This window comes from Oncorhynchus mykiss, chromosome 3 (assembly GCF_057628025.1).
Source record: "Oncorhynchus mykiss isolate SJ-2025 chromosome 3, ASM5762802v1, whole genome shotgun sequence".
Lineage (NCBI taxonomy): Eukaryota > Metazoa > Chordata > Actinopteri > Salmoniformes > Salmonidae > Oncorhynchus > Oncorhynchus mykiss.
The window spans coordinates 38670406-38681885 of NC_143024.1; the positions used below are offsets into that span (position 1 = coordinate 38670406).

The 11480-nt window shown below is 43.1% G+C and overlaps 1 protein-coding gene across 2 annotated transcripts; it reads right to left on the minus strand.

Annotated features, from left to right (window-relative positions):
- Window positions 1–2726: 2726 nt before the first annotated feature.
- On the minus strand, window positions 2727–6948 carry LOC110516750 (electron transfer flavoprotein subunit beta). Of its 2 annotated transcripts, none has more exons than XM_021595107.3 (7): window positions 6772–6948; window positions 5403–5561; window positions 4812–4970; window positions 4638–4700; window positions 4021–4179; window positions 3718–3934; window positions 2727–3453 (listed from the first exon to the last, which is right to left on the minus strand). In XM_021595107.3, exons 1-6 carry the CDS (start codon window positions 6820–6822, stop codon window positions 3764–3766), a joined length of 762 nt encoding a protein of 253 aa, XP_021450782.2. In that variant the 5' UTR covers window positions 6823–6948; the 3' UTR covers window positions 2727–3453; window positions 3718–3763. The 2 variants fall into 2 exon arrangements, with proteins under 2 accessions (XP_021450782.2, XP_021450787.2); XM_021595112.3 differs by having other exon boundaries at window positions 6658–6942.
- Between the last annotated feature and the right edge of the window lie 4532 nt (window positions 6949–11480).

Here is an 11480-nt window from a genome sequence, read left to right on the forward strand (position 1 = left end):
CTCCCTTTCTCTACCTCTATCCACTTTCCCAATAAGTTTGCTAAATTCTGTCCTAGTTCGGTTAAATCTTTCCTGACTTTCCTTAGGGCAGCTAGCCCTATCCTTTCCTCCTCCTGCTCTACCCCTCCCTCGGCTCCAGGAGGTTCCCCATATGCGGGTGGTGGTGGTGGTGGTGGTGGTGGTGGTGGTGGGACGGGAAGCACTGGCTGCCGTCGTCTCACCACCACTGTTTCATCATCGGGATTCTCTCTCCACGCCTGGTCGATCAGGGTTGGGTACAATTTAGGCTTATGAGAGACCTCCAGAGGAGCCGTGGGAGTTATTGTTCCTAGTTGCTTGCTACTTACATCTTCCTTCTTTTGTACTTCCTTTTGCTTTTCTCTGCATGTATTTCTCATCTCAAAGAGCCTCAATCTTCTCAACTGGCCTACCTGGTTAAATAAAGGTGAAATAAAAAATTAGAGTGCATGTTCTGAACCCCCTAAATCCCAGGGGAAGATGGTACACCATCTTAAGATATAGACCAGACACTTGGCTCTGTTGAGGATTTACTACCCATTGCTAGTAAAACCTGGTAGTCACTATGCTTATTCTCACAATCTATGTGTAGGTATTTCTATGATCTAGGTGTGTGCTTTTTTTTGCTATCCAATCACTATAGTTGTTATCACAATCTATGTGTGTGACTCTTTAATTCTGATTAAATTACTCCTATGTGTCTCTCACTATTGGTGTGTATGTCACTACTCCCTATGTGTGTGCTCACACTCGATGTGTATTTTGCTATCTCTTAACCTAGGTGTGCTTTTCCTTTCTTGAAACTTCATCTAAAGTGGTGTCGATCAGACATTAGGTGTCACCATTTACAACCTATAAGCTATTTACCAGGGGTCGTAAATCCCTAGTCAGCAAACTATTTTTCTGTTGTTGCTTGTTCTTTTGACGTTAATACCTCGTATCTCACTCCGCTATATTAGGTTTCCCTTCGTTCTCCATTTTTTGGACTTTATTTCAGTATTGTCTTTTGAATCGGATCTATGGCTAATTCACTTTTGTTAATTGACCATTTGAATTATTTGTTCGCAGTGAATTACCGTCCTATCTTACAAACCTTAGCAATATCCTCTTTAGGACACTTTAGGATTTTATTTAGGTATGTCTTTTGAATTGGATCTATGGCTAATACTACATGTTAATTAACCATTTAAGTTATCCTATTTGTACAAAATCCCGTCCTATCTCACAGCACCTACTTATATCCCTTGCTAATAACCTCTTGGCCATCCCTCAAATAACCTTTCGGCCATTCCTCACAGACCTCAATTATTAAGCTATTTTTATTCATGGTAGTACACATGTACCTCAGGTCATTGCGGACCTGCTCCCTCAATCGATTCCTTGCTAATACACAAAGTAAAGTCTCCTATATCTTAAATCATTCCCCCAAATTCGTGAATAAAGATTACCGACCTTGCCTTGAAGACTGGGAAAAGCAATGTTGGTTGGTTCTCATCACCACCCCTGTCGTGTACCAGTTCAACACTGGCCTGAAATAAACCCTCAATTCAGAGGTCAGGTCTTTGTCTTACGGATCCTGGATCCGCCCATGCACGGTTTTCAGCAGTTCCTTGGGAAGACAGGCAGGTATTGAGATCCGGCTCGAAGGACCAAATTGTTACGAGAATTATGTTCTCAATGTTCATAAACCAGTTAAATTAACTACCCAGTCTGCTAATCAGGATTTGTAAGAAACTGATTGAAATGAAACAGACGGAGGCCCAGCTAAAATAGTCAATAAGGTTTATTCACGAGAGGGCTGGTCTGTTGTACAAGACTATTCTTTTTATACTGGAAAACTATGGTTATACATGATTCTAATCAATTTCATATGATTAAATGGCTTCAGGGTGGAATATTCTAGTCATTCATATAAATTCCATCAACAGGAACAGACATATTTCTAACAATATCAGACTAGTATTAGACATACTTGACTACTCAGACCTAATAACTGAGGATAGCTTCATATTATTTTTTTTATTTTTATAAAGCTTTTGACACGGTAGAGCATCAGTTCCTCTTCCACTCCCTTGAGAAATTTGTCTTTGGGGATTTTTTCTGTAAGGCCATTAAGACTCTCTATACAGATGGTAACAGCTCTATCAAATTGAAATATGGCACCTCACCTAGATTTGAGTTAAAGAGAAGAATTAGGCAAGGCTGTCCTCTCTGTGTATGTTTTTATTTATCACCCAACTTCTTACAAATTATTTAAATAATAGTTCTGTACAATGTATTTCCATTGCTGGTAAAGATAAGCCAGCTGGCTGACGATACTACACTTTTTCTGAAAGACGCTAACCAAATTCCCATATCGATCAATGTGACACAATCCTTTTCCAAAGTGTCTGGTCTATATCTTAAGATGGTGTACCATCTTCCCCTGGGATTTAGGGGGTTCAGAACATGCACTCTAATTTTTTATTTCACCTTTATTTAACCAGGTAGGCCAGTTGAGAACAAGTTCTCATTTACAACTGCGACCTGGCCAAGATAAAGCAAAGCAGTTCGACACAAACAACAGAGTTACACATGGAATAAACAAACAGTCAGTGACTGGATGGTTGTTGCCAAGTACTAGCTACTCAAGAGACAATCTTAAAACCAAAACACTAATGTGGAAAGACAGAACATGGCCACATAGAATGACACTGGAAAACAGCAGATCCAGATATGAAAAAGACATCTTTATTGTTATGGTAGGATCCTGTACGATCTAAACAGAAGAGGCGCTTATGGTAAAAAGTCAACTTTGTGTGTGTTTTTGATCATTTTCCCACATCTACTGAGAGACACTGTTCAACCGGAACTGCCACCCAACCCAGAAATAATTATATTTATATAAACTTTATACAAACCAAGTCAGTAGACATATCACACACCCTGAATGCACATTCAGCTCTGCAACTTTGGGTTCTTATTTACACATGGCATCCAACTCAAACTGCATAGCCCAGATGTGTAAATGTAGGGTTTCATGAGAATTTTCAAAAGTCCATGTTACAGATGAAAATGTTATTGTGACACTCTCTTGAATGTACAGTGCAACACATACAGAAACATGGGTGAATGAAAGTTACTGACTTACATTACTGGCTTGGAAGTTGTACATTTTTTGAGTTAGCTACACTCACAGAGAAGGTACATTAATTACAATACAGATGTACCATGTGAATTAAATTGCACAATAACAACAGGCCCTCTTCTTCACCCTCTGGGCTCTGTGGGTTCCTATAGGACAGTGTTTCTCAGTCTCCCTTCATTCCAGGTCAGTAGGCTACCATCATGGAAGTCGGAGTTAAACACAGAGGGCCGGGTGGCGATGGGTTCTGCCTTATGCAACCAGTCCTCCACGTTTGCTAAATTACTTTGTTCCATCTCTCAAACAGAGACCTGCAAAAGAACGGGGGAATTTACATATTACAGCCAACTAGAGACAGAAACACTGAGCTTGGTCAAGTACAGCACACTATGGCAAAGGTCTGTGTTACAGTTGAGGCAATTTGGTGGAAGAAGCAGATGATTCACATGGGTAAGTTGTTACATAAACGTGAAATTCATCAGTGCTCTGTCATGCTGAGAATCCATCAGACATTTTCTAATGGGTTACCGATATTATCTCAAACAGTCATACTGTTTTTAGGTTTTGAGACTCACCCCTCTGTGTGTCCCCTGCACTCCCCCTTTGGCTCCCACGGGGCCTCTAGATTGTTCCGTTTGCCTTGAGTTTGGCAACCAGGTCATCCACCGTCTCCACCTTCACTCCGGCCAGTCTCGTTGGGGGCTCGTCCACCCTCAACACCTCCACTCGCGACACCATGTCCACCCCCAGGTCTGCTGGTTTCATGTTGGCTATCTTCTTCTTCTTGGCTTTCTGGTAGGTGGAGGGAGAAGGAGATGAGAAATTAAAGTGCTGTGTGTGTGTGTACACTGTGAGGAAATGTACATTGTGTGTATTACCATGATGTTGGGCAGGGTGGCGTATCTGGGGGTGTTGAGTCGAAGGTCTGCTGTGAGGACAGCTGGCATGCTGATTTTGATGGTCTCTAGACCACCATCGATTTCCCTCACCACCTTCACCGTTTCCCCATCGATGGTCACCTCAGAGGCAAATGTGCCCTGCAAGAATGGGAGGTCGTACATTTAGTGGATGTCATAATCCACATTGAGATTAAATATTATTTGAAAATATCAAATCCACTTAAATGGAAAGAAGACTGTTTTTGCTACCTGACAATTGTAAACCCGTTGTAGGCCACGAGGCAATCCAAGTGTGACATCTGGTGGTTTAACCATGTAAATACACCCTAATTTTGCCCTTTATTTGGCCTTTGGTCTACTTTTCAGTGCAGACTGTGTTGACTGTAGTGACATAATCTAAGGTCTGCTAGTTCAGCTGTTCCCTTCACCTAACATTAAGTCGATATGCTTATAAAGACCATGAGAAAAGGTCCTGATCCGGACAGAAATGGTATCCAAGTCAGCAGTTAACAGTAAACAATGCCTCTATGCTCTGAGATGAGTTTAGTGATTCCTGCCGAGAACAAGGATTACAACAAGAAGAAACCACTACTGACCTGTGGCCAGTCTAACAAGGCTGCCGTCATCTGACCCGTCTGGTTACAGTCATCGTCAATGGCCTGTCAAAAAATACCAACACAATCAGTGAGCATTACATGAGAGGATGAGGTTCGATTTCAAAGTCAACGGGCATTGGTGTGGCAGTGTCACAATCTATTGCATCGGATGACCTGTTTGCCCAGGATGACGAGTGAGGCCTCCTCCTTCTTGGCCAGGGCAGCAAAGATCTTGGAGATCTGCAGGGGTCCCATGGCCTCGTAGTCTTTTCCTGAGACCTCCACGTGGATGCCGCGGTCACACCCCATGGCCAGTGCAGTACGGATGGTCTCCTACACACACACACACACACACACACACAATACAAAGCAGTAGGGTTCTCAAAATTATATAAGAACACCATCTGAGAACAATGACAGAATAATACACTCATTAGCACAGTCAAGTTGGAGGTGACCATTTGCAGAATCCTTCTTACAATAGAATGAAAACATACTCATGACCGCTATCCTAATGAAGAAACAAGATCCAAAGCGTCCCTCCAAATGTTAGCTATTGAAGGCCTGTGAAGAAGGATGTAGCCTGATGCTACAGAACGTTTCGGACAGAAATGAAGCCTAAAACTACAGGACGTAAAGATAGAAATGAATAGAGTAGAACAGATATGTATAATGTCATGTAGAATAAGGAAAATGTTGTTGCGTTGTTGAGTCCGCCCGTCTTCAAAATGGCGTCGCCAGGCCAGAGCACCACGTCACTCTTACCGTTACTTGCGAGGGCCCACAGCTGACGGCCACCACCTCTTTGATGAACTTCTTCTCCTTGAGTTTGACGGCCTCCTCCACGGCGATCTCACAGAAGGGGTTCATGGAGTGCTTGACGCCATCTGTCACCACCCCGCTTTGATCGGGCTTCACACGGATCTAAGGGAGAGAGCAGGGTTGTCTTCATTAGGCACCAAACAGAAAAAAAAACCAGACTGAAAAACGGTGGGACTACCGGAACTCCAATAAGAAATGCTAATTCAGTTTCAAAGAGCTTTGCTATGGTATGCCCTACTGAACATAAGTGACTACTGGATAGTCACTCAGAAGGGTCAGAGAAAGACAGACAAACAACTAAACAGACAAAGGCAGAGGCTGGAGACATGAAGTGCATGCCGTCAATGTGCCAGAGTTGAGTGTGTGGACACTGTGCAGTCTTGGGCACTTATAAATAGTTGCTGTGGGCTCAATGTAGGTGTGCTCTGAGCTTTCCAATTTAATTTGTGAGGCAGTCAAACCAATTCTGGAACACTTTTGAAAGCCTACCACTAACCCAATAGTATTTTACAGGCCATTGTAATTAAACCTTTTAAAACGCCAAAATTCTGTCAATAAGCCCATCCCATATATATTAGTCACCTCATAATACATGACTGGCAAAGACTGTCTCTCTCTCTCACTCACACCCCTTCCTCTGGCTGATAAGAGTTGGGGCAGCATGTGGGACAGGGAGGGATACAAACATAGCGTAACGGAGTGCATCGAGAGACGGCTACAGGGATCTAGTTGGATGCAGCAAGAGTGCTCAGACTGTAGTATGAAATAACTGGTAATAGATATGGTGCTAGGCTTCCTTTACAAAAAAAATATATATTTTACCTTGGAACTATCTGATAGGACTGGCTTGGATAGTGATAGCCTGCTATCTAACTGTTCTGATGCTGACACCTAGTTGATTATATGTTTTTAAATCATTGTGATGAGGCCTGAATGAGGATTATACATGTAGCTTAACATGTGCAATACAAATCAGCAGCAATACATTGTCAGCTTTCTTTTAAAAATGTGACAGTCGATCATCGATTTACCAATTCTAGAAGTAGCAAACTCTAGACAAATTAACCTTAACTGTTACCTAGATAACCCTGTAATGACCTTGGTATTTTCATTGCAGTTATGGTTGTTAGTTGAACAGACTTGACATTCAAACAATGAACGCTAGCTTGCTAAACTAACCCTTCATCCATCTACCCACCTTACGTTAGCTAGTAGTTAGCTAGCTACCATAGCCATAGGAAGTCTCGAATGGAAATTCTGCACGTGAAATGTTGAATTGCTTTTAAATACAAGACAGTGGGGAAGTAGCTACCTTGACAGCATAGTCAATTACACGTTTAACTCCAACAAGAACCCGCGACATTGTTAGCGATTCTTCGGTTCAGCAATGAACAGTAGCTAGTTACCGAGTCACCACAACGAACCTTCACCCAAGAAGCAGGAGACTAGTAATTCTGCTAGCAGCACAAATGATAACGTCACTAGGTATGGTAATGATGAAACCTTTCAGATAAAAGCACGTATTTCAAAACGTTGCAATGTGAATAACTCATTCAAAACAGATTGAATTGCAATCAATAGCCACTTCTATTGTGACAACAAAAAAATGCAATGACTAATTTATGAAAACATATCCCAAATATGTTTTAAAATTATTTATATTTAGACCAATAATGGAAAAAACACAAAATTGACACTGGTATGTGTCCCTCCCCAATAGCAATACACTGTAATAGACTGTACATGGGTTACATATTGGCTCATAAAGAAAGGTTAGTAGAGACCATACTGAGTATTTCCCAACCCACTTTAGTTGAGACAGGTAGACAAGTTTTCTCTCTACAAGCCAATAAGTATCCCATATACCGTGTATTGCTTTGCAGTGAAATGAGTGGGTGAAGTAAGGAGTCACTCTGTATTAAACCAGTTGCCCAGTACAAGACCCATTCAAGTTTTGCGGACTCTATTGAGCATTTCCAATAAGATATGTTTGTATTTTATTAAAAGTGTATTTCTTTAAATAGATATAGCCTACACAATAGCTTTCAACATACTGGTATAAATAATCCAATATTACAAATAAAATACGTCAAATTATCAATCATTTCTTTCAGAGTGGGTTGCAATGCTGTGAAAAACAGTTGTACTGCCCTAGTGCTAAAGAAAAATCGAAGTTTAGTACGTCTTTGCAGTGGGACTGTTATTTTGAAAAAGAAAACCCGCGATCGTACTGCCAACATAATATCCTGCTGATAGGAGAACGGTAACGCACGAAAGGTCGGAACGATTTTCGTGATTCCGTTGAAAGAAAGAAGGCGGGTCTAAACGAGACCGCCCATTGTTGGAACCAATTAAAGTATGTGAACATGAAGACTGTCAGCAAAAGTGACCTGTAACCAATCACAGAGAACAAGCTGGTGCTCCTGCTATTTCAGTTGGACACAAAGCCCAGGAAATGTGTTCCGCTCTTCGGTCAACTAGGGTAAAGTTCATTGTGTAATTAAAGGAGTAGCTAATCTTTATAAACTGCTTATGTGAGGCGAAAACAAATATTTATGTAAAAAAATTAAATGTATTTTCACCAAATACAACCTTACCGTGAAATGCTTACAAGGCCCCTTAACTAACAATGCAATAAGTGCATTGACAACATCATCCCCACAGTGACCTTAAGTACATATCCCAACCAGAAGCCATGGATTACAGGCAGCATCTGCACCGAGCTAAAGGCTAGAGCTGCCGCTTTCAAGGGGCGGGACACTAATCCGGATGCATATAAGAAATCCCGCTATGCCCCCAGACGAAACATCAAACAGGCAAAGCATCAATACAGGACTAAGATTGAATCCAACTACACTGGCTCTGACGCTCGTCTGATGTGGCACTGCTTGCAAACTATTACGAACTATAAAGGGAAACCCAGCCGCAAGCTGCCCAGTGACGCGAGCCTACCGGATGAGCTAAATGCGAGGCAAGCAACACTGAAGCATGGATAAGAGCACCAGCTGTTCCGGACAAGTGCGTGATCATGCTCTCCGTAGCCAATGTGACCAAGACCTTTAAACAAGTCAACATTCACAAGGCCGTAGGGCCAGACAGATTACCAGGATGTGTACTCAGAGCATGCGCAAAATCACTGGCAAGTGTCTTCACTGACATTTTAACATCTCCCTGACCGAGTCTGTAATATCTACATGTTTCAAGCAGACCACCATAGTCCCTGTGCCTAAGAAAGTGAAGGTAACCTGCCTAAATTACTACCACCCCGTAAAACTCACGTCTGTAGCCATGAAGTGCTTTGAATGCCTGGTCATGACTCACATCAACACCATCATCCCGAAAAACCCTAGACGCACGCCAATTCGCATACCGCACCAACAGATCCACAGATGACGTAATCTCAATCGCATTCCTTTCCCACCTGGACAAAAGGATGTGTATGTGAGAATGCTGTTCATTGACTACAGCTCAGCGTTCAACACCAAAGTGCCCACAAAGCTCATCACTGAGCTAAGGAACCTGGGACTAAACACCTCCCAATGCCACTGGATCCTGTACTTCCTGACGGGCTGCCCCCAGGTGGTAAGGGTAGACAACAACACATATGCCACGCTGATCCTCAACACTGAGGCCCCTCAGGGGTGCTTGCTTAGTCCCCTCCTGTACTCCCTGTTCATCCATGACTGCGTGGCCAAGCACGACTCCAACACCATAATTAAGTTTGCTGACGAGACAACAGTGGTAGGCCTGATCACCGACAACGATGAGACAGCTTACAGAGAGGAGGTCAGAGACCAGGCAGTCTGGTGCCAGGACAACCTCTCCCTCAATGTGAGCAAGACAAAGGAGCTGATTCTGGACTTGAGGAAAAGAAGGGCTGAACAAACCCCCATTAATGACGGGGCTCCAGTCGAGTGGAGTTTCAAGTTCCTTGGTGTCCACATCATCAACAAACTATCATGGTCCAAACACACCAAGAGAGTCGTGAAGAGGGCACGACAACACCTTTTCCCCCTCAGGAGACTGAAAAGATTTGTCATGGGTCCCCAGAGCCATGAAAAGTTCTACAGCTGCACCATTGAGAACATCCTGCCCGGTTGCATCACCGTCTGGTATGGCAACTGCTTGGCATCCAACCATAAGGCGCTACAGAGGGTAGTGCGTACGGCCCAGTACATCACTGGGGCCAAGCTTTTTGCCATCCAGGCCTTCCGTCAGAGGAAGGCCCCAAAAATTCCAGTCACCCAAGTCATAGACTGTTTTCTCTGAAAGCGGTACCGGAGCACCAAGTCTAAATCCAAAAGGCTCCTTAACAGTTTCTACCCCCAAGCCATAAGACTGCTGAACGATTAATCAAATGGCCACCTGGACTATTTACATTGAGCGTCCTCTCACTGTCAACTGCGTTTATTTTCAGCAAACTTAACATGTGTAAATATTTGTATGAACATAACAAGATTCAACAACTGAGACATAAACTAAACAAGTTCCACAGACATGTGACTAACAGAAAAGCTATAATGTGTCCCTGAACAAAGTGGGGTGAAAATCAAAAGTAACAGTCAGCATCTGGTGTGGCCACCAGCTGCATTAAGTACTGCAGTGCATGTCCTCCTCATGGACTGCACCAGATTTGCCAGATCTTGCTGTGAGATGTTACCCCACTCTTCCACCAAGGCACCTGCAAGTTCCAAGACATTTCTGGGGGGGAATGGCCCTTGCCCTCACCCTCCGATCCAACAGGTCCCAGACGTGCTCAATGGGATGGAGTTCCGGGCTCTTCGCTGGCAATGGCAGAACACTGACATTCCTGTCTTGCAGGAAATCACGCACAGAACGAGTAGTATGGCTGGTGGCATTGTCATGCGTTACACCAAGGCGGGTCATGTCAGGATGAGCCTGCAGAAAGGGTACCACATGAGGAGGATGTCTTCCCTGTAACGCACAGGGTTGAGATTGCCTGCAATGACAAGCTCAGTCCGATGATGCTGTGACACTCCGCCCCAGACCATGACGGACCCTCTATATCCAAATCGATCCCGCTCCAGAGTACAGGCCTTGGTGTAACGCTCATTCCTTCGACGATAAATGCGAATCTGACCATCACCCCTGGTGAGACAAGACCTCAACTCGTCAGTGAAGAGCACCTTTTTCCAGTACTGTCTGGTCCAGCAACGGTGGATTTGTGCCCATAGGCGACGTTGTTGCCTCTCTCAGCCTATTAAGGACAGTCTGAGCACTAATGGAGGGATTGTGTGTTCCTGGTGTAACTCGGGCAATTGTTGTTGTCATCCTGTACCTGTCCCGCAGGTGTGATTTTCGGATGTGCCGATGCTGTGCTGGTGTTGTTTCTTTTGGTGTTTTTCAGAGTCAGTAGAAAGGCCTCTTTAGTGTCCTAAGTTTTCATAACTGTGACCTTAATTGCCTACCGTCTGTAAGCTGTTAGTGTCTTAATGACCGCTCCACATGTGCATGTTCATTAATTGTTTATGGTTCATTGAACAAGCATGGGAAACACTGTTTAAACCCTTTACAATGAAGATCTGTTAAGTTATTTGGATTTTTACAAATTATCTTTGAAAGAAAGGGTCCTGAAAAAAGGAAGTTTCTTTTTTTGCTGAGTTTAAATGTAGGTAGGGGTAAAGTGACTATGCATAGATAATAAACAGCGAGTGGCAGCAGCTATGTAAGATTATGAAAACAAACACTCGGCCAATATAAAGTGGATAGGGTTCAAAAATACTTCATTGTTTTTGTGCACCAGGTTTCTTAGTGGTTAGAGTGTTGGGCCAGTAACCAAAAGGTTGCTAGGTAAAATCCCTGAGCCGACAAGGTAAAAATCTGTCAGTTAACCCACGGTTCCTCGGTAGGCCGTCATTGTAATTAAGAATTTGTTCTTAACTGGCTTGCCTAGTTACTTTAAAAATGGTTTGTTTTTGTAATCATTTATGGGAATATAAGTCTGTGTCACGCCCTGACCTTAGAGATCCTTATTTATTCTCTATGTTTGGTTAGGTCAGG

What these genes read in the sequence shown, in the direction of transcription:
- LOC110516750 (XM_021595107.3), bottom strand. Translation starts at nt 6,822, where the DNA reads ATGTCGCGGGTTCTTGTTGGAGTTAAACGTGTAATTGACTATGCTGTC. An exon ending in TAATTGACTATGCTGTCAAG is followed by an intron (nt 5,562 to 6,771) that starts GTAGCTACTTCC and finishes TCTCTCCCTTAG; the next exon opens with ATCCGTGTGAAGCCCGATCA. An exon ending in CCTTGTTAGACTGGCCACAG is followed by an intron (nt 4,180 to 4,637) that starts GTCAGTAGTGGT and finishes CCATTCTTGCAG; the next exon opens with GGCACATTTGCCTCTGAGGT.